Source organism: Melozone crissalis, unplaced genomic scaffold (assembly GCF_028551555.1).
Source record: "Melozone crissalis strain CALT ecotype California unplaced genomic scaffold, PUWL_Pcris_2 ptg000080l_1, whole genome shotgun sequence".
Lineage (NCBI taxonomy): Eukaryota > Metazoa > Chordata > Aves > Passeriformes > Passerellidae > Melozone > Melozone crissalis.
The window spans coordinates 46,872-69,892 of NW_026535857.1; the positions used below are offsets into that span (position 1 = coordinate 46,872).

The 23,021-nt window shown below is 54.5% G+C and overlaps 2 protein-coding genes across 2 annotated transcripts; both read right to left on the bottom strand.

Moving 5' to 3' along the window:
• Window positions 1–1,621: 1,621 nt before the first annotated feature.
• On the bottom strand, window positions 1,622–2,312 carry LOC128946382 (calmodulin, striated muscle). The gene is made up of 2 exons (XM_054290112.1): window positions 1,828–2,312; window positions 1,622–1,677 (listed from the first exon to the last, which is right to left on the bottom strand). Exon 1 carries the CDS (start codon window positions 2,310–2,312, stop codon window positions 1,863–1,865), a length of 450 nt encoding a protein of 149 aa, XP_054146087.1. The 3' UTR covers window positions 1,622–1,677; window positions 1,828–1,862.
• A 6,251-nt stretch (window positions 2,313–8,563) lies between these two features.
• NET1 (neuroepithelial cell transforming 1) lies at window positions 8,564–21,351 on the bottom strand. The gene is made up of 10 exons (XM_054290108.1): window positions 21,233–21,351; window positions 17,179–17,286; window positions 15,031–15,198; window positions 14,251–14,313; window positions 13,628–13,724; window positions 13,444–13,520; window positions 11,499–11,756; window positions 11,106–11,276; window positions 10,173–10,359; window positions 8,564–9,138 (listed from the first exon to the last, which is right to left on the bottom strand). The coding sequence occupies exons 1-10, from the start codon at window positions 21,323–21,325 to the stop codon at window positions 8,744–8,746; spliced, it is 1,617 nt and encodes a 538-aa protein (XP_054146083.1). The 5' UTR covers window positions 21,326–21,351; the 3' UTR covers window positions 8,564–8,743.
• Window positions 21,352–23,021: the final 1,670 nt, after the last annotated feature.

Sequence of the window (23,021 nt, forward strand, 5' to 3'; positions counted from 1 at the left end):
TCCATCCCAGATGATTCCCTATCCCAAATCCCACACCAGATGATCTTTCAGGTCCAGTCCCAGATGATTCCTATCCCAGGTGATTCCCAGTTCCCATCCCAGGTGATCCCTGCCCCAAATCCCATCTATCAATCCCCATCCCTGGTGCAGGGAACGTCCTGACCAAGCCTTAGGGTGGAAAATCGGGATCAGGGAGGGATCAGGGATCCTCCAAACTTCCCAGGCTCCGAATGCATCCCCTGGACCTCGATTAATTTAATAATTAACCAACAGCAGATGGAATTCCACTGGTCATGGATCTGCCAGGCCGGATCCTGCAATTCCAGGATTCCAATTCCAATGGAGCTCCTTCTCCTCCAGAGGAACACTTTGGGGAGGAAAACCTGGATTTGGGAAGCAAAATCCTCTCCTTTTCCTGCTGAAACAAACAGGACCATCCTGTCCATCCATGTGTCCATCCCAAAGGATGCTGGTGGGAATTTCCCACTGCTCTCCCGAGCACCAAATTTGGGGATAAATGGGAAAAATGGATGAACTTGCTCTGTTGCTGATGGAGCTGCTGGGTTGGGATCCAGGCTCCCATTCAGGATCATCATCCGGAAAAACCATCCTGGGATGAGTGGAAAAAACACTCTGGAAATTAAACAACCCAAAAATAGAAGGAGAAAAAAAGGTCAGGCCTAAAAATACCGGGATCAGTTTGGAGTTGGATCCTGGCATGAAATAAATAATCCAGGTTTATGGGCAGGACTAATTTTAGCCATTCATTGCCACAGCCCGGCGTGACCCTGGCATTTTTTCCGGCTGGATTTTGGTGGATTTGGGGATTTTGGTGGATTTGGGGATTTTGGGGCTGGACTTTGCCCCGCTCCAGCCCTGGGAGGGGGAGGGAGAAGGAGCTGGGAGCGAGCGTGGGCGCGCTGGGCTCTGCCGGGACCCGCCCGGTTTTCCCGGGAAAACAACCGGGATTGCCAAAGTTCCCAGCCCCGGGGATGGGCTGGATCCAAGGTCCCCACGGAGCAGCTCGGCCCCGTTTGCTCGTTAGCGACAGAGCATTAATTAGAGCCACAAAATGAATTTTCCTCCCAATTCCTCTGTGGGGGGAATGATCCCATCCCAGGGTTCCCCCTCGTTGTGGGGAAACTGAGTCACGGCGAGTTTGGGAAAGGTGAATCCAGCTCTGCTCAGCTTTGGGGTGGGGATTAGGGATAAATCCAGTTTTTCCTAGGTTGGAAGAGGGAAAAGGACGCCTGAGGTCCTGGGGGTGGAGGCAGATCCCAAAATGATGAGATTTGGGATGGGGATGGCCACATCCTGGTCTCCAGCATCTTTCCAGCTTTTTGGGAAGAGGATGGAGATGAGGAGGGGTTTGAGCCTGACCAGAATGATTTGAGGGAACATTTTCAGCAGGGATCCCAAGGAGAAGGAGAATGAAGCAGCCACGAGGATGTGGGGGGACGTTTTTATTGGACTCAGGGATGTCAGGGAATTCTCAGTGGCCTCTGGAATATCTACAGACACGAGACATCCCATGGGGACCCCAAATCCATCTGCACCCCACATCCGATGCAGACGCCGTTGGTGACGCTCCAACTGGGATAAAAGAGGATTTTTCCAGCCTGGAGAAGGTGGGAGGGGATGGAGGGGCTGGGGGAGAACCACCACAACCTCTGTTCCCTATTGGGGAAAAAAAAGAAGGAAAAATTAAATTAAAAAAAAAAAAAAGCACCACAAAAATCGATTTTTCCAACCACCAAGACAAGGAGGGTTGGAAAGAATCCCCAGGATTTGGGGATTTTCCATGGACACTGCATCCCAGGGAGTTACCTGCGGAATGGAGCTGGAGGTGGCTGGCGGGGCCGTCACTTCTCCGTCATCATCCTCACGAACTCCTCGTAGTTGACCTGCCCGTCGTTGTTGCAGTCGGCCTCCTTGATCATCTCGTCCACCTCCTCGTCCGTCAGCTTCTCGCCCAGGTTGGTCATGACGTGCCGCAGCTCGGCCGCGCTGATGTAGCCGTTGCCGTCCTTGTCGAACACCCGGAACGCCTCCCGGATCTCCTCCTCGCTGTCCGTGTCCCTCATCTTCCTCGCCATCAGCGACAGGAACTCGGGGAAGTCGATGGTGCCGCTGCCGTCGGCGTCCACCTCGCCCACCATGTCCTGCAGCTCGGCCTCGGTGGGGTTCTGGCCCAGCGAGCGCATGACGGTGCCCAGCTCCCGCGTGGTGATGCAGCCGTCGCCGTCGCGGTCGAAGAGCGAGAACGCCTCCTTGAACTCGGCGATCTTCTCCTCCGACAGCCGCTCGGCCATGGCGCTCCCGCCGCACGCGGCTCTGCCCCGGCTCGCCGCGCCGGGAGGACGAGGAGGAGGAGATGGAGATGGAGCCTCCTCCCTCGCGGGGCCTCTCCCTGCGCCAGGAGGAGCGAGGCAGGAATGGGAGTGGATCCAGGAGCTTTGGGAGCTGGGGAAGAGGCGTCACCCAACCCCCTTGGGCTGCCCTGGCTCTCGTCCCGCTGCTCCCAGGGTGGAGTTTCAGATCCCAGCAAAGCCCTAATTAGGGATCTGGGCTCTGGTTTCGGGGCAGGCGGCACTGGGGGTGACACACGCGGTTTCCCCAGTTTTAGGGTGTTTTGGAGAGGACTGGGGCTGTACAAAGGAGGGGAGGGTCGCCCCCAGTCTCCCCAGCCCCAGGCGGTGCTGGCAGCGCATCAGAGGCACCAGGGGAGGATCCCCGAGCAGGCCCTGGCAGATCCCGGCTGTGCGGAGCTGCCGGGGCCCTGAGTCACCTCCGGGGCCTCCTCCGGGGCTGGAGCAGGGCAGGGCTGTGGGGTCCTGCCCTCTTCCTCAGGGCTGGGCTGAGGGATCTCCCCATTGTCAGGCTGGGTTTACTCATCTCTTACTCAGGGTGTAAAGGAGGGGACAGTGACAAACAAGGGAGCGTTTCTCTGTCCAGCCATCCATGGATCCCATCCATCCATCCATGGATTCCATCCATCCATGAATTCCATCCATCCATCCATGGATTCCATCCATCCATCCATGGATTCCATCCATCAATCCATCCATCCATCCATCCATGGATTCCATCCATCCATCCATCCATCATCCATCCATCCATCCATCCATCCATCCATCCATCCATCATCCATCCATCCATCCATCCATCCATCCATCCATCCATCATCCATCCATCCATCCATCCATCCATCCATCATCCATCCATCCATCCATCCATCCATCCATCCATCATCCATCCATCCATCATCCATCCATCCATCCATCCATCCATCCATCCATCCCTCTTTCCTCTGTGCCCACAACAGCCCAGTGACCTTTCCCCAGCCGGATCAAGGAGCTGCTGGACCTGGAAATCCCTCAGCAGAAGATAATTTGACTTTCTCAGCTATGGGAAATCGGCACCAGTTGATCCCAGTTTAACCCAGCGAGGAATTCGAGCTGTGGGATTGGGAAGGACACAAACCAAAACCCAGCCCATGAGACACCTGAGGAATGGTGGGATCAATCTGGGAGGGTTTTGCCCTCCTGGGGAAAACCTCACATGGAGAAAGCTCAGGGCATGTGGAACGCTGCAATTCCCGGGAGGAATTGTGGGAGCGGTGCTGGGAACCTGTCTGGTGAGAGGTTTCGGGGAGGGGAGGCCCTGGCAGCTCCTCCTGAGCAAGAGCTGCTCCCTAATTACCCGTCTGATTGCCCTCACTCGCTGCTCCGCTCCAGCTTTAATTAGCTCCAGCCCAAACCGGCGGGAAGAGCACAGGGGAGACGGAGCTGGCTCGGATCCGCCCGGGAGAAGCAAATCCCGACAGATCCCCGGGGTTTGGAGGCCGGGGAGGGTCCAGGGGCTGGTCCAAACCATGGCAGAGGGGCTGGAGCTCAGCTGGGGGGGATTTGGGGTCCCTGTGTCACCTGGCTGGGGGTGCAGGGGTGGTGCCGTCTGGGGTGGCCCTTGGTGAGGATCAAAGCTGGAATCTGCTGCTTCCTTCCCATGAAATCCCTGTGACTGGCATCCCATTGCTGGTATCCACCATCTCCCAGCCCATGGATCCCATCTCATCCCATCCCTGTGACTGGCATCCCATTGCTGGTATCCATCATCTCCCATCCCATCCCATGGATCCCATCCCATGACCAGCACTCCCATGACCAGCATCCCTCATCTCTCATCCCATTCCATCCCATCCCATTCCATTCCCATGACCAGCACCTATCACCTCTCATCCCATCCCATTCCTTTACATCCCTGTGACCATCACTCACTGCCAGCACTCACCATCTCCCATCCCATCCCATGGATCCCATCCCATCCCATCCCATCCCATCCCATCCCATCCCATCCCATCCCATGGATCCCATCCCACATCACTTTTCAGGAGAAGGTCAAAGCCAGCCCTTGATTTTGTCTGTGCTTTAAGTGTGCCTCATTTATCAGGATAACGATCCCAATAAAACCTCCTGCTGCCCCATAAAACCCCAGGATTTATGGCCCAGTCACAGCACCGGGGTGGGCTGCAGGGTCGGGCAGGGAAGGGGAGACCACCGTGGTGGGATGGGGGGCGCGCAGCCGCCGCCGCCGCCGGGGTTTGGCGGCTGAATTTCCCGGGATGGCTCCACCTGGAGCTGGAAAGTTGGAGCTGTGATGGAGGAGGGGCCCCCCAAAGCCCCACACGGAGCTTTCCAGGCTCGGTGTCTGCATTTGAGGGGCCCCGTGCAGGGAATGGGGGAAATTCCCGCAGAGCAGGAGGTGCAAAGCTTCCAGCTGGATCCTGCCGAGGCGCTCGGCTGCCAGCGCCAGCCCAGATGTGCACAGATGTGTCTGGGTCTGCAGCTGCAGACACGGCGGGGGGCGGCAGGGGGATGAATCCATGGAAAAAGAGAAAGTTGGGAGGCGGGGAGGGAAAGGGCTCCGGCAGGGGAAGCTCCGTGGGGCCCTCCTGGCCCTGCACGGGCCCAGACCGATCCCAGGCTGCGGGCAGGGGGAGGGATCTGCACAAATCCCGGCAGAAACAACGCCGAGGTTTAGTGTGGAAAGTGGGATTGTGGAGAGGGTGGGCTCGGGGTTGATCCCAGGATGGCTGTGAGGGTCTCGGCGCTGTTGGAGTCAAATTTGGGATTTTGTGGTTTGTGGTTTGTTTTAGACTTTGCTTCCATGGAGTTCCCAAAGCCAAGGGCAGCTCCCAAAGCTGGAGCGAAGGGACCCCGATCCCCGATGTCCCCGTGGAGAAGAGGCTGGATTGGGATTGGGAATTCCCGGAGATGACTCGGCCCCACAGTGACCCCGGCTGCGATCCCGGCTCCGGGAAGGTCCCACCTGGGAGCCCCGGGGGCGCGGGCAGTGGGGCGGAGCCGGGCGGGGCCCCAGGGCAAAGCCGGATCCCGGAGCTGCTTACCCAGGGCGGAGGCGCCGCAGCCCCGGGCACGGAGCCGGCCCAGCCCCTTCCTGGCACCGCGACGGCACCACGGGCTCCCCTCCGCCCTCGGGAACTCCGTCCTGCTGCATCCCGGGGCTCCACACCCATGGGATGGGGGTCCCGGCTCAGCAGAGGCGCGGAGAGCCGGGAGCCCGTGGGATTCCATGGTTGGAATCCAGGGGAGCAGCGATTGTTTAGTCTGGAGGAGGGAGGGCTGAGCCGGCTGCACATTCCTGCAGGAGGGACGGGGCAGGGAGGGGAACCAGCACGAGTTGTGGGGAATTATTTAAAGGGAATTGCTTCCAAAGGGAACGAAGGAGTTCTGGCTGATTTGCTGTCGGCTGCGGGGTGAGGAGACACAGACCCAGCCCGGCAGACAGGCCTGGGATTTCCTCTCCCCGTGCTCCAGAGCTCACTGATGCTTTTCTGCAGGCAGAGCCTTATCCCAGCTTCTCCCTGCTCGGGAAGGGCTGAATTCCCTCTGGATAAATCAGCCTCAGAGGTCAGGGCTCAGCTGGGAATCCCGTCCCTAAAACCGAGCAAACCGAGTGGCTCCTTCCCTCCCGGGGGACAGGCCCAGCCTGGGGCCGGGATCACTCACCCTGGGGGAGATCCTGGCATCCATCATCTCCCATGCCACGGATCCCATCTGTAAATGTGCAAATCCTGTCCCTAAAACTGGATTTAGGGAGCTGCTCCTTCCCTCCCAGGGGACAGGGCCAGCCTGGAGCCGGGATTGCTCTCCTGGAGCTGGGATTGCTCTCCTGGAGCCGGGATTGCTCTCCTGGAGCTGCAGCCCAGCCTGGACACCCCATGCAAGTTCAGGCTGGAGGTTTTTGGGAAGACTGGATGGGTTTATCCTGGTACAGCAACTCCCTGGAAGCTTCCTTGGGATCAGCCCAGCAGGATCCCCCTCCCAAGGATTTCACATTGACTGAATGAGGACCCTCCTGCTGATGGGGGTGCAATCCCACTGCTCCCTTTCCCTGGGAACCGAGCACAGTCCATGAACTCAGCTGCTGTGCTCGTGTCCTGCCTGGACAGGGCTGGAGCTGTGAAATTCCAGCTTGTCCTGCCTGGACACGGAACAATCATGGCAGGGGACAGGGGTTCCTCCTGGAGCCTCAGCTTGGAGAGATCCATCCTTGCCCAGGGGCAGCTCCCGAGCACGGACACGGCCCTCGCTCCCTCCCTCCCTCCCTCCCAGCAGCACTCGGTGAGGCAGGAGAGGCTGTCAGGAATTTAATGGAACTTGGCACTGGAAACTGTACAACATTTACAGAGAACCACGCACTGTGTCTATGTACACCCTCTGCCCACTCCCAACGCTCCCAGCCGGACATGGACAGGCAGTGACAGTCCCTGGATGTGGAGTCACCGCTCCCCAAGCCTGGATTTCGGGATGTGGCTCCCCAGTCCTGGATTTCAGGTGACAAGGACTGCAGGATCCCAATCCCCAATCCTGGATCTAAAGTGACAGGGATTGGAGGATCCCAGTCCTGGATCTCAGGTCACAGGGACTGCAGGATCCCAATCCTGAATCTCAGGTGACAGGGATTAGAGGATCCCAGTCCCCAGTCCTGGATTTTGGGATATGGCTCCTCCAATCGTGGATTTCAGGTGGCAGGGACTGCAGGAGCCCAGTCCTGGATTTTGGGTCACAAGGACTGCAGGATCCCAATCCTGGATTTCAGGTGACAAGGACTGCAGGATCCCAATCCTGGATTTCAGGTGACAAGGACTGCAGAATCCCAGTTTCCCTATCCTGGATTTTAGGATATGGCTCCCCCATCCTGGATTTCAGCTGGCAGGGACTGCAGGAGCCCAGTCCCCCATCCTGGATTTTGGGTCACAGGGACTGCAGGATCCCAATCCTGGATCTCAGGTGACAGGGATTAGAGGATCCCAGTCCCCAGTCCTGGATTTTGGGATATGGCTCCCCCAGTCGTGGATTTCAGCTGGCAGGGACTGCAGGATCCCAGTTCCCCATCCTGGATTTTGGGTCACAGGGACTGCAGGATCCCAATCCTGGATTTTGGGTCACAGGGACTGCAGGATCCCAATCCTGGATTTTGGGTCACAGGGACTGCAGGATCCCAGTGCCCATCCTGGATTTTGGGTCACAGGGACTGCAGGATCCCAGTGCCCATCCTGCATTTTGCGGTGCTCAGAGCTGTCACCACTTTGCTGCCCACGACTCTGCAGTGCCATTCCCAAGCTGGGTCTCTCCCTGGGTTTTCCCTGCATCTTTGGAGTGCTAGAAGATGGCAGTGCTGCCACCCTGAGTATTTACAACCACTCCTCCTCCTCCTCTCCTCACAGCTCCAACTCTTCCTCTCCTCTACCTTTCTACCACATGCAAGAACCCCTTGGTTGCCTCCAAGTCCTGCTTCCCGTTGGGAAGTGTTTCATTTCCAAAAGGCAACAAAAACACGGAATCTACCTTCACTCCCTGCTACCCCTCTACTCACTGCTCCCCAAACCCTTGTACAACGTGCCTACAACCTTCCTACACCCTAGAGTAAAGCAGTTCTCTTTCAGTAGTGTCTCCCCCCAGCCCGTGGATTGCTCTGGGACAGTTGGGACACCACCCCTCGGAGCACGAAGGATCAAGTACTGGAAAGGAAATGCCAAGTCTGAGCAACAAAAATACAAAAATAAAAAAAAACCAATCAAAGGAAACAAAAAAAAAAAAAAACCAACCACCCCAAAATCCCAACCCCCAAACTTGAAACAAAACTAATAAAAAAATTAAATAGTTGGCAGGATACAAGAGTGAGACAGAGGAATGTACAAAGGACACACAAAGATCAAAGATTCCAGTAGGTGAATTGAGAACCTGTTGAATTGGGGTCTGTTTTTGTAGGATTTTCCTTTTGGAACATGCAAGTTTGCAGGAATTACCATAACCACACACCAGAGTGACTTCAGGTGCTGAGTCCTTTAAAGGACTTCTGCAGTGTTGATCAAAACCCCTGGTGCTGCCCAAAATTCCACTTTATTTTCCATCCTCTACCCCCAAAATTCCACTTTATCTTCCATCCTCTACCATGGCTGTGGGAAACTTGCAGGAACCCCAATTTGCTCTTCAGAAGTGCCACGAGGGTTTTGGGAACCCCTCATGGATTCAAAAACAGCCCCCAGCTCAACAGTGACCGCACACCAGTAGCTGCCATTCCAACACAACCCCAGGCTCTGATCCGCAGAGCGCTCCCGAGCGCTCCCGGTACAAAATGTACACGGAATTAATTATTTATAAATTAACAGTTTTCCCAACCCCAGGCGCCTTTGGCGGGGCTCCCGTGCCTCCTTACGCTACACCAGCGTTTCTTTCCGCTTCCCGCCGAGCTGCTTCTCCCTGCATTTGCGGTGCCCCGATGAGCTCCTGTGGGGTTTGAGCCCCTCGGCTTCCCCCGAGTCCGGCAGGGCCGCGCTCTGCTCCGGCTCCGCGTGGGGCGTTCCCTGGCGCTGCTGGGCCGGGGCGCCGGGCGCACGGGGATCGTTGGCGTTGTTGGGGTTGTTCTCCTCGCACTCCTCGCTCAGCTCGGGCAGCTCGGCGAGCTCGGGGCCGGCAGCGCTCCTGCGGAAGGGGGCGACGGCGGCGCGGATGCAGCTCAGCCACTGCTGCTTGTGGAACACGTCGTTGGCCTGCAGCGTGTGCGACTGGCCCGGGCCGGGCTCCTGGAAACGCACTCGGAAGATGTTTTTGGCTGGGGGTAAAGGGAAATGCACGTCAGCTCTGAGTTGGCATTTAGAGAGTCCATTGGTAGGTTTGAAATCCCAACAAAACCCCCTCAAATCCCAAAAATCCAGCAGGGAGACAAAGGTGTTTTCTAATCTGAGCCCCAGCTGTGAATTCATGGCTGATTGGATCTGTGTTGGGGAAGATGAAACAGGAAAGCCTCATAAATATGACTGTCCGGCAAAAGATTTTGAGAATATGGAAACTATGAGTGAGATTGAAATGAAAGCAAGGTTTGAGATCCCTCAGTTACTGAACAACTGGAAAACAATGGTGTGGCCAGCTGAAGGTGATCTCCTTTTGATGGAACAACACCCTCGGCTTGCAGACAGGCCCAAGGGTCAGGGCAGACCCTACAGCTTGGCAGAAGGGCCCAAAGAGGAGTTTTTAGGGTTTAAAATGTAACACAGTGTGGTAATGTAATGATTCTTATAGGCTGTATGGCAATGCTGTAGGATCTGTATATTGTAGTACATTGGTTAGTGAGAAACAGAATATTCAACACAGAAGATTTATTGTATTGTAACGGGAACTTCACTCTCTTATGCTTCTGCTCTCTTACCCTCTCACCCTCTCTCCCCTCTCTTCTCTCGGGCCTGCTCTGAGCTGTGGCTGCAGCTCCCAGCAGGGCCCTGCACCCAGGCCCTTTGCAATGAACCCCAAATCCCAGCAGGCCCTGCATGCATTCCCTTTGCAATAAACCCCAAATCCCAGCAGGGCCCTGCACCCAGGCCCTTTGCAATGAACCCCAAATCCCAGCAGGCCCCTGCACCCAGGCCCTGTGCAATAAACCCCAAATCCCAGCAGGGCCCTGCACCCAGGCCCTTTGCAATAAACCCCAAATCCCAGCAGGCCCTGCATGCATTCCCTTTGCAATGAACCCCAAATCCCAGCAGGGCCCTGCTCCCAGGCCCTTTGCAATAACCCCAAATTCCACCACCTGGCTGCAGAGATCTCTCGTCTCCGTCCTTCCCACCCCCCGACGCTCCTAGAGATCCGTACCTTTATCAGAATTGCCAAAAGCCCCCCGGAAGGAGCCCCCCATTTTGACATCTCCATCCTGGAGGTCCTCGAGGAGCAGCTCCTGCACAGGGATGGGCTGCCGGTACACCTGGAACGCCTGGCGCTCGTTGCGGGTCACCGGCCGCGTCAGCACCAGGATTTCTTGGAAGAGGAAGACGTAGAGCTTCTGGAAGGGAAAAGATCCCAGTATTCACTCTGTGCTCCATGAGGTCACACATCCTGTGGGATTCAAGGCCACCTTATCTGCAGTTTCACCCACAATAACTTTCAGAGTCTCCGGTGACAATGGCAAGGTCTGGCACACACCAGGATTACATCAGCGTCTTTATTATTTTATTGATCCCTAGAAAGGGAACGAATGATGATTCCCAGGTGCCCGGGATAGGATGATTAGGAGCCATATCTTTCCTGTGTGCATGGAATGCCTCGTGTGCACGAGTAAAACAGCCAATTAAACAAACAAAACCCCCAATCAACAGAGAAAACTTGAGGAGATTTGAGGTTGAAATCAGGACAAAAGGCAGCAAAGCCCGGAGTGCAGTGGGTGGGAGATAAACTCCAGGCAGCCCAGCCCAAAGCAAACAGGCTTCATAGGAACCCTTTTGTTTGGAAGAGCCAGGGCTCCTAATGGGGAATGTCAGAGCATTACTGGGAGTAAACAGTGGCAGGAAATCCCTCTGGATGGATGGAGAGCACTTTCCGTGGGCACGCTGTGCTAATGATTTTCCAGCTTCCCAAAGGCAATTGTGGAGCTGTCAGCAGGAAACTTTCCCTTACAGCCTAAATGAGGCTGACAATTAAGAGATTTTCCTCTGCTCTTTTATCCAATATCCAAACTATCCCGTAAGGGATAGTCCTGCTCTGAGTTTAAACCAGGTTTGAGAATTAATTAGTAAAAAAGGAGGGACTCACATGTCCATTTTTGTTCTTCAGCTCCCCGTGGCACAGCAAAGCTTTGCTGCCTTCAATCCTTGGATCCTTCTGCTTCTCATCCAGGTACTCCAGCTTGTCAATGTAGTACTGGCACTCAGACTCGCCCTTCTTCAGGTTGATGTCAGAGAGGACTCCTTGGATTATAGATATCTGAACACCCAAACAAATGATTAAGAGGGATTAAGTGCTTCCCTGTGTGACCTCTGCTCGTCTCCTTCACAACTCCCAAGGATGCAATCCACGTGAACTCATCCCTCACTTTCCCTGTCATGGATTTGAAACCCCCCCCGGGACCTGCTGAGGTTTAAGGACGATTTCTGGAGCTCCCCCATCCCACGCCCGGGTCAGAACAAGCCAAGCAGGATCACTCACAGCCTCCTGCAGGATGTGGATGTCGGGGTGCTCCTTGGGGGTGTGCCTCAGGATCTCCTTGAGGAGCAGGGGGTATTTGACCAGGCGGCTCCGAGGGATGTCCAGGAAGCTCCACAGGTCCAGCTTGCGGCTGAAGGGAGACTCGAGGCAGCGCTGCAGGAAATCCTGCACCCTCCTGTCCTGCTTCTTCTGGTCCAGCAGCGCTTTGGCTGCCAGCTGGTTGCTGCAGTAGCCTTTGTAGGCGTGCAGTCGGGGTAGCTGCAGGGAACAGAGGAGATTTAGGGGTCAGATTCCCTGTGGGAAAAGCCGATGTCACTCACATGGCAAACTCAGGGAGTTCCACAGCACCCACTGGGGTACTTTTACCAATAAAAAGATATGGGAGGGTGTTGTGAGGAGGATGAGCACACAGAGCCCATGAAGCTCCAAATGTCTGGATGGGTAAATGGAGCCCATGAAGCTCCCAGAGTCTGGATCCTGTGAGGAGGATGAGCACAGGAAGCCCATGAAGCTCCCAGAGTTTGGATCCTGTGAGGAGGATGAGCACACAGAGCCCATGAAGCTCCCAATGTCTGGATGAGCACATGGAGCCCATGAAGCTCCCAGAGTTTGGATGAGCACACAGAGCCCATGAAGCTCCCAGAGTTTGGATGAGCACAGAGAGCCCATGAAGCTCCCAATGTCTGGATGAGCACAGGGAGCCCATGAAGCTCCCAGAGTTTGGATGAGCACACAGAGCCCATGAAGCTCCCAATGTCTGGATGAGCACAGGGAGCCCATGAAGCTCCCAATGTCTGGATGAGCACATGGAGCCCATGAAGCTCCCAGAGTTTGGATGAGCACATGGAGCCCATGAAGCTCCCAGAGTTTGGATGAGCACACAGAGCCCATGAAGCTCCCAGAGTTTGGATGAGCACACAGAGCCCATGAAGCTCCAAATGTCTGGATGAGCACATGGAGCCCATGAAGCTCCCAATGTTTGGATGAGCACTCAGAGCCCATGAAGCTCCCAATGTCTGGATGAGCACACAGAGCCCATGAAGCTCCCAGAGTCTGGATGAGCACACAGAGCCCATGAAGCTCCCAGAGTTCGGATGAGCACACAGAGCCCATGAAGCTCCCAATGTTTGGATGAGCACATGGAGCCCATGAAGCTCCCAGAGTTTGGATGAGCACACAGAGCCCATGAAGCTCCCAGAGTTTGGATGAGCACACAGAGCCCATGAAGCTCCCAATGTTTGGATGAGCACACAGAGCCCATGAAGCTCCCAGTGTCTGGATGAGCACACAGAGCCCATGAAGCTCCCAATGTTTGGATGAGCACACACACAGATCCCATGAAGCTCCCAGACTTTGGATGAGCACATGGAGCCCATGAAGCTCCCAGAGTTTGGATGAGCACACAGAGCCCATGAAGCTCCCAATGTTTGGATGAGCACACAGAGCCCATGAAGCTCCCAGAGTTTGGATGAGCACACGGAGCCCATGAAGCTCCCAGGGTTCGGATGAGCACACAGAGCCCATGAAGCTCCCAATGTTTGGATGAGCACACGGAGCCCATGAAGCTCCCAGAGTTTGGATGAGCACACAGAGCCCATGAAGCTCCCAATGTTTGGATGAGCACACAGAGCCCATGAAGCTCCCAATGTTTGGATGAGCACATGGAGCCCACGAAGCTCCCAATGTTTGCAATCAGCAGGGATAACACTTCTGGAATCGCACTGGGACAAAGAGTCCAGGAGACACAGACATTTCAGCCCTAGATCAGGGTGAATTCAGGGCCAATTCCAGCCATCACAATCCCACTGTTTTCAGCACTGCCAGGATTTCCCTTCCAGTCTGCACTGGGAGCCACTGAAGCCCCAGAGCTCTGTAGCTTCTGCCTTTAAATGTTCCCCAAGCTCAGTTTTAGCCTGTTGATGTTGATTCCAGGTTCTGAACTCACCCACTTCACAAGGATGGGCCCAATCTGCTCCACGGTTCCATCTGGTTTTGTTGCTTCTCCCAAGCTTGCCAGTAAGTCTGGAATGGAAACAGAGAAAGAGGAATTGCACCAATGCCCTAAAGAGTAACAGGAGAAAGCAGAGAGGTTCAATCCCAGCGAGCACAAAGCACCCAGCTGCTCTTACCTTCATGCAGAGGAATGTAGGAATCCAAGTCCCCAAAAATGTGGGTGAGCTCCTCCTCAGACATGATGGAGAGCTTCAGCATGGGGTCGTGGTAGGCCTGTCAAATGAAATATATTCAAATGTGCCTCAAAGCTGATGATTTAAACAGATTTAAATGTGTCAAAGCTGATGATTTAAACTGATTTAAACGTGTCAAAGCTGATGATTTAAACTGATTTAAATGTGTCAAAGCCGATGATTTAAACTGATTCAAATGCGTCTCAAAGCTGATGATTTAAACAGATTTATAAGGTGAAAGAAGTGAAGGCAACAGAAAGGTAACACTGATTTGACGCTAGAATATTCACTCAGTGTGAGTATGGAGGAATTAAATGAAAAGCATTTTCCTGTGTGGATATTCCCAGCTGGGAGAGGGAGTCCCCAGGCAGCTCTGCACAACCCTTTTATGGCTGGGTTTGCTGCAATCACACCAGTGCTGGCCCAGTGCTCACGTCAGCTTTCTGGGCCAGCTTTCAGACTGGGGGTTCTGGGCTGATAAAGCTCCCACGTCACGTTTGCAGCTGGAAAAATCCCTCACTGTTCCCTGGAATGTCGTCACTGACTGCAGGAAAAATCCCACTCACCTTTCTGGCCAGCTTCAGGTCTTCAATCAGGTCCTGCTCTCCCCTGGACATTTCATAGATGGCCTGGGAGGGAGGATAAAGCACCCAGAGTTATTCTGAATCCCAGATTTGTCAGCCAGAGCCTTTCAGCTGCCATGATGAACAGCCTGCCCTGAATGGGCCCTTGGCCACCCCAATCCCTCGGGGGGCACCTGGGCATGACAACCCTGAGTAAATCTGCAGTCCCAGCCCTGAGAAAGCAGCTTTGCTTCCAAGGGTGTGAAAGCCCTGCTGGCCCCTGCACGAGCCAAATTAAACAGCAGAGCCTTTTCAATCAGTGCCTTTGGGCAGGCAGGGCAAACACAAAACCCCCGAAACCGCAGAGGTCAAAGCCCAGGCGGCTCCGGCGGCTCCACAAGATTTGTCCAAGAGCTCCAGGAAAAGGCAAGCCAAGGCCTTGCTGCCCGGCTCCCAGCCAAGTGTCAGGAGCTTCAGGAGAAAGACAGCTGGCTCTGCGAGGAACCTGAGGCTGGGGCAGCTGCAGAGCAGCCAGCGGGGCCGGGGCTGGGATTTCAGGAATGCCGTGGAAAGTTTGGCATCTCCGAAGGGTCACACTGGGAGGTGAATTCCAGAGTGGAATCCTCCTTTTCCCATGGCTGACAGACATAAATCTCAGCTTTAGGTGCACAGGAAGATGCAGCCCCCCAGGGCTGTTCCTCCTTTCCCAGCAAGGGAAGGGACAGAAGGCCTCGGCTGCTGTTCCCAATCCCGTTTTCCATGGGTGTTTCCATGAGGTTTCACCTCCTGGCGCTTGATTTCCTTGGTGCTCAGGGATTCCTTGGTGTTCACATCCAACATCTCAGACCAAAGGACACTGTTCCTTCTCTTGGGGGGAGTGGGAGCAGCAGACCTGCTGCAGGACTTCTGGGCACAGCCAGGGGATTTGCTGTCGCTGCGGAGGGTGAACGACTGCAGGGATTGAAAAATTAATGAAAAATATTAAAAACAATGTGGAGAGCCAAGATTTCAGGAGTATTAGATTATCCATTCCCAATCCCTCATCCCCCTGGGTTATCCAGGGCAGGAAAACACACCCAGACACTTTTCCTCAGATAAAGAAAAGCTTTAATCAAGCTGCTGAGGAAGCCCAGAGCTTGGCAAGGCTTTCCATGCCCCTCTCCCTGCGAGGAAGAAGGGAAGGCAAAGCTTGGCTCTGTTTCCCAGGTATGAGGAAGTAAATAAACAAAGATCATAACTCTTGTTCTGAAGAGGTTAATGAGAAGCCACTTGAACTCTGCCCCGTGTTTTGCAAGGTTCCTATGCCAGCAGTGCTGTTATCTGCAGGTGAGAGCACAGAGCCCCTGGCAGGGCTGCAGTGCCAGTGCTGGGCAGCAGGGCCAGCTCCATCACGCTGCAGCACACGTGGGGGCACTTTATCAGCTCTTTATCTGCAGCACCCGATTGTATTTACTGTTGAACCTGTTTGTACAGCTCTTTATACCCGTGCTCTCCTGAGGGAGCACCCTCCAGCCCCAAGAAAGCTCACACAGAGCTCCAAGGGATGTCCCAAACCCCCATGGAGTGCCTGTTCCACCCCATCTCACCAATCCCTTGCCCAAACCTGCAGGTTTTTACCTGGATTGTTTGCCCAAAGCATCAAACTGCCCCATTTCTGACAGGGGACATCAGGCTGGCCAGGGAGGTGACTCAAGCTAAAGTTCACACAGAGGTCCAAGAGGTGTCCCAAACCCCACAGGCTGCCTGTTCCACCCCATCCAACCAATAAATCTCCAAGTTTTGCCCTGTTTTTACCTGGATTGTCTGCCCAAAGCACGGAACTGCCCCATTTCTGACAGGGGAGATCAGGCTGGCCAGGGAGGTGACTCTCACACAGAGCTCCAAGAAATGCCGCAAACCCCCACAGGGTGCCTGTTCCACCCCATCCCACCAATCCCTTGCCCAAATCTCCAAGTTTTGCCCTGTTTTTACCTGGATTGTTTGCCCAAAGTGTTGAACTGCCCCATTTCTGACAGGGGACATCAGGTTGACCAGGGAAGTGACTCGTGCTGAAGCTCACACAGAGCTCCAGGAAATGTCCCAAAACCCCATGGAGTGCCTGTTCCACCCCATCCAAGCAATCCCTTGCCCAAATCTCCAAGTTTTGCTGTGTTTTTACCTGGATTGGACATGGATTGTACACCTAATTAAGTACCACCTCACATCAAATCACCACTTTGGATTTGAAGCAGCTGCCTGATACCGACACTTCATAATGTCCTATGATTATTCGTCTACATTTCCATCTGCTGATAAGGATCTTACTCTTCTAGTGTATTAATTACAATCGATTTCCAGTCCTTAGAATGTGGTTTAAGCCCAGAGAAGAGTAATAAACATAATCCTATTCATGCTGGCCCTATCACTGACCCTGAACATCCTCCTAACTGCACTAGAAGTGTCAAACTGCCCCATTTCTGACAGGGGAGATCAGGCTGGCCAGGGAGGTGACTCGTGCTGAAGCTCACACAGAGCTCCAGGAAATGTCCCAAACCCCCACAGGTGCCTGTTCCACCCCCATCCAACCAATAAATCTCCAAGTTTTGCTGTGTTTTTACCTGGATTGTTTGCCCAAAGCACGGAACTGCCCCATTTCTGACAGGGGAGATCAGGCTGGCCAGGGAGGTGATTTGTGCTAAAGCTCACACAGAGCTCCAGGAAATGCCCCAAAATCTCATGGGGTGCCTGTTCCACCCCATCCCACCAATCCCTTGCCCAAAGCTGCAGGTTTTTGCCTGGATTGTTTGCCCAAAGCACCAAACTGCCCCATTTCTGACAGGGGAGATCAGGCTGGCCAGGGAGGTGACTCTCACACAGAGCTCCAGGAAATGCCCCAAACCCCTGTTCCACCCCATCCCACCAATAAATCTCCAAGTTTTGCCCTGTTTTTACCTGGATTGTCTGCCCAAAGCGCCGAACTGCCCCATTTCTGACGGGGGAGATGAGGTTGGCCAGGGAGGTGACTCGAGCTAAAGGCCGGACCCGTTTCGTGCTTGGCTCCTGCAAAGCAAGCAGAGAACAAATTGTCCTGGCTGTGCCTCCCTCGGAAATTTCTCAGGCAGCTTCCAAAAGCATAAACCCACTTAAGGAGTGGCAAACACAGCAAGGAGAGCGTTTGGAAGAAGCCATTCATCTTTCAAGGCTATAAATATTTGTCTGAACTTTAAGGCTGCAATTAAACTGCAGAGGTTTTTGCCCAGTGTTAAAAGAGGTGAGAGAACATCAGCGAGAATTCAAAATAGGGCTCCAGCAGGGACTGTTATGCTTTGAACAGAAATAGATTAAAGTGTTTTCTGACACTCTGTGGCAGCTAAAGATGGAGCTGGGATGTGCTTCTCCATTTTCTCATCTTTTCCTCTGGAGCAAGAATGTGTTTTTCCATTTTATTTTGGAGAGCAGGGCAGCAGTGGGGGCCCCGGGCAGCTCCTTGAACAAGCAGCAAACAACCACAAGCTGAACATTCCTGCGAGGGACACGCACGCAGATAAAGCTGAAATCCTCCAGTTTGCACAGTTTCCTCCTCCTGCTGCTCTCCCCCACCCCTGCAACGACTGCAATTTTTCTTACACGTTGTTTAGATTTGAAAGCTGGAGCTTCTGCTTTTCCCCGCCGCTAATCCCTGCCCGCAGCTCAAGTCTGTCCCGACCCAAACGCTGCCAAGAAAGAGGAAACGCCCCTGGAAAGCTCCTGCTGCTTCAGCTTTGAACATTCTGTTGGCAACTCGACGTGTTTGACATCAAAAACATTGTGTGGGGAGGGCTGGGCAGGAAAGGTGTGCACAGGGGGAAGTGGGCAGAGATGGGCTCCGAGTTCAGGGCTGCAGGATTGTCCTGGTGCTGCCAACAGCTGGCACAGGGCTGGACTGACTCATCCTCAGCACTAAGCTCTCACCAGGACAGGGAAGCAGAGCAGCCCGGTTTGGGTTCATCTCGGTTAAAACTGGTTAATTATTGCTGGATTTGTACTCTTTCAAAAGCTCTGCGCTGTTTCCATTCCCAGCCCAGCTCGGGGGCCAAACCCTTCGCTCAGAGGCGACAAATGTTGAAAACAAAACTAAAAAAAAAAAAAAAAAAAAAAAAAGGGGAATAGGAACACCCAGAGCTGGATTCCAGTCACGAAGGAGCACAAAAGCTACGTGTGTGTGTGTAAGATCTGATTTCAGCAACCCGAGCCCAGCAGCGGCCCTGCCCACACGCGGCGTTGGGCAATGCAGGAGGAGCAGGAGGAGGAGGAGGAGGTGAGCTCACCCTGAGCTCAGCCTTCAAACTTGCAGGGGGGGAACATGAAAAGAAACAATTTATGAGCCGTGCAGGAAGAAAAGAGCTCTTGGCACGGCACGAAGCTGTGCTATAAACGTTTGGGGAATGTCAGAGTTAGGAGGGCACAATAAACATGGAGAAAAGCTGTAAAAGTGTCCTCGGTCATGGGATCCTCAGCTGGGTTTAAGTGGGGCACCAGGAACTCCAAGTGGGACACCAGGAACTCCTCCACTGACTCCAGACAGGGAAAGGTTGGATAGCTAGGCCAGACTCAAAGACAGCAAGGAAAGTTTAACGCGTTCCAGATGTTTCTGAGTGGAAGAAGAGGGAGGTGTTTACTTCTAGAAATTCATCTATCAGTGAGGAGGATAAATAAAGGGACGCGGGCCTAGAGAAGCTTAACAAAGTGCAGGAGTGAATCAGGCAAGATGCAGACACAAAGCCACCCACGGCTCCGGCGAGGCCAGGGATAAAAATAGCCTGGAAAAGCAAAATGTGACACTGCAAACGAAAAGCAAGAAACCTCGAGGCTCCAGCAGGTCACTGGCGAGGGGTCAGCGCTGCAGAGATCCAGTGACAGGGCCGTGCGGGAATGCGGGAATGCCGTCCCTGCACATCTGCGACACGTGCCCGAGGGCTGCCAGCAGGAATTCCCGAGCTCAGCTTAGCAAACGCCATTTCTCCTCTCATAAAAAAAAAATTCCCACTTTGTGTCTGAGCGCTCCTCAGACACGGCCCGACTGCCAAAAAACCCCATCTGGTTGTTGTTCTGCTCCCGAGGATCGGTTGATCCGGAGCAGGGGGAGGAAAATCAAACCCTGGAAGCTCGCCCTGGCTGAGCTGTGCTGGAGCCGGGTCAGGCTCCCCGGCCGGCCGGTGTAAGCCGAGACCCGGGCGGTTCGTGCTGCGGATAACTCGGGCTCGGGAGGGTTTTTTATAGCTCTGTACTCGCAAACAATGACTCTCCTGTCTCCACGCCGCCTTCCTTACAGGAGCCGGATTACAATAAAGTCTGGGAGGTTTCTGTAACAATCCAGGGGTGTTACAGCACTCGCGAATAATTCAAACCCCAGCGGGCTCAACGGCTCCATCAGGAAATATTATTTTCCCAGAGAACTCTTCATTAAATTGAATTAACACATCACGAGAGCAGCCACTGAAGGTAATTTTGTGCCAGGCCAGATTTCACACCCCTGAAATTCCTTCAAGTGCTCCTAAGTGCAGGTTAACTCCTGAAAAGATTGCACCTTGCTGGAAAGAGAACCAGGCATTACTTTTGAGCAAGGATTTTTTTTCAGCAGCACGCCCACAACCTTTCCCCTGCGCTGGGTAATAATTAGTGGTTTTTACGAGGATCCCTTGCTCGAGTGCGATTCCTACGTGCCGCACACAGCCCCACACAGCACGGTGAGCAATGGCAAAGCCACGCGTGACAGAAACTCTTCCTCCCGAGCCAATTCAGCAAAAAAAAAGGGATTTTAGTCAGCAGCCTGAGTAATTCCTGCCAGAAGTCACCAACCACCTGAGCACCGCCATGGGAGATTCACACGCAGAGCCTCAAGAGGAACGATCGGAGCTTTCCCAAATCCAACGGCCCCCATATTCCCGACCAAACCCCAGCTCAGACAGAAGTGTTGGCTCACTCCAGAATTCAGAATTCGAGGCGATTTAGTCCCCTCCCAGAGCTCTGGTTTCTGTTATTTCTCCCCCAACATCTGGTTTCCCTTTTGCACAATGGGATTGCCCAAGTTTGGCTGTTGCAAAGCCGGCATTTGCTGAGGTTGGTGACTCGGCGCTGAGCCCTCAAACCCCAGCCATGTCTGGAGACGCCTATTTTTTTTTTTTTTTTAAACTTTTCCAGCTCATCTCGCCACTAATCTGAGCAATAAACCCAGCCCAGGGCTGCCGGGCCCTACCTGGCTGCTGAACTTTTGCTCCTGTCGCAGCAGGAGGCTCGGGAACACCTCCGAGGAGAGCAATTATTGGATCTGCATAACAACACGCGATAAAAATAACAATACTGCCAGCGAACACACGGCCCTCAAAGCCGACCAACCCCACCGGGGGCTTCTCTAAGGTTTAAGCAGCAAATGAGCACCTAATCAGGAAAAATCCTGTCAGTGGAAAGAGCACTGAGAGACAGGAGATTTTATAATGGAAACAGCCGATTTTAAAATGAAAACCTGCGAATTTTTAATGAAAAGGCACCTGGGGGGAGCGGGGTCAGGTGAGGCACCGAGATTGGTTTTGGCTCAGTTTTTGGGGCTATGATTTTAAATACAGATCTATCTGTAACGTATATACATGTATATAAAATGCATATAAAAAGATATGTACATATACATGGACTTAAACATATATACAGTTTATAAATCGGTGGATGAGGCGCCGACGTCGGTTGTGACTGCCTGGTCTCACTCTTTGGGGGCTATGAGCTTAAGTATATCGCACACACACACACACATATATATACATATATATATATATATACACACACACAAAATATACGTACACACAGAGATGAACTTAAACATATATATATGGAGAGAGTTTTTTAAACCGCTGGCTACCCCCCGCTCTGGCCGGCTCGCCCCCCCCCCTCAGACGCGGAGAGCGGGAAGCTGAGAGGGATCCCCTTCCCCACTCTCCCCTCAACTAAATCCCATTTTCCCCCCTGTTCCGCTCACCTCCTGCTCCCTGAAGTGCTGGTTCTGCGCGTCGATGACCCGGATAGTCCTTTTGATGGGCAGCAGCCCGCCGAGCTCGTCGTGCGCCACCATGGCGGCGGCACCCCCGACCCTCCCTCAGCCCGCGCTCATCGCGCTCTGCGCCCGCCGCGCGCCGCACCCCCGACCTCACCGCAGGGGGCGGGGCCAGCACACAAACCACGCCTCCCTGCATGGCAAGCCACGCCCCCTTCAGTGCCCGGGCACTGCGGCCCCTCCCGGAGCCCCAAATCCTTCCAGAACTCTCCCAAAAAATTCTCCCAAAAATCGCTCCTGCTCCTTCCTCTGCGTGCTGTGTGCAGCTGGGGGCTCCTCAGGACAGGAGGGAGCTGGGGCAGGGCCACAGGAGGGATGTGAGCATGGCCCAGGCCCTGCAGCGTCTCCGTGCCCAGGGGGAGGCTGAGGGAGCTGGGGCTGCTCAGGGCAGGGGGACACAGCTGAGGGACCCATCCATGGGGATCCATGGGCACAGAGCCCATCCATGGGGATCCATGGGCACAGGGACCCATCCATGGGGATCCATGGGCACAGAGCCCATCCATGGGGATCCATGGGCACAGGGACCCATCCATGGGGATCCATGGGCACAGAGCCCATCCATGGGGATCCATGGGCACAGGGACCCATCCATGGGGATCCATGGGCACAGAGCCCATCCATGGGGATCCATGGGCACAGGGACCCATCCATGGGGATCCATGGGCACAGAGCCCATCCATGGGGATCCATGGGCACAGGGACCCATCCATGGGGATCCATGGGCACAGAGCCCATCCATGGGGATCCATGGGCACAGGGACCCATCCATGGGGATCCATGGGCACAGAGCCCATCCATGGGGATCCATGGGCACAGGGACCCATCCATGGGGATCCATGGGGATCCATGGGCTGAGGGACCCATCCATGGGGATCCATGGCTGAGGGACCCATCCATGGGCACAGGGACCCATCCATGGGGATCCATGGGCACAGGGACCCATCCATGGGGATCCATGGGCTGAGGGACCCATCCATGGGCACAGGGACCCATCCATGGGGATCCATGGGCACAGGGACCCATCCATGGGCACAGGGACCCATCCATGGGGATCCATGGGCTGAGGGACCCATCCATGGGCACAGGGACCCATCCATGGGGATCCATGGGCACAGAGCCCATCCATGGGGATCCATGGGCACAGGGACCCATCCATGGGGATCCATGGGCACGGGAGCCCAGAGTGGGGCTGGAATTCCCTCCCTGGGGACATTCCCAGACACATCCCTGTGCCCTGTGCCCTGGGATGGCCCTGCTGGAGCAGGGAGTGGGACCAGTGACCCACTGGGGTCCTTTCCAACCTCGCCCATCCTGGGATTCTGTGAAAAACGGGACCTCCACGAGGCTCTGCTGCGAGGAGGGCAGAGAGTCCGTCCCATCCCACAGAGCCAAGCCTATATTTGCTTTTTTCCCCATTTTTAGTGTTTTTTCCTGGCACTTGCAGCGTGGCGGGACAACCTCCTGTTAACAGCGGCTCTCCTTGCCAACGCTGGAGTATATAAAACCTTCGCTGCTGCAAAATGTTTAAAAAAATATTAATTCTTGTCTAGACCTGTGCTTTAAAGTCTGCTCTGAGCTTTACAGGCGCGCTGGCAGCGCTGTGGGCCGGGCTGAGCCGCTCTCCCAGGGGAGCCTGTCTCGGCAGGCCCGGCTGGAGCTGCTCAGCCTTTGCATTTTCTGTTTGTTTGTTCAGCTCCTTTTATTCCTGGCA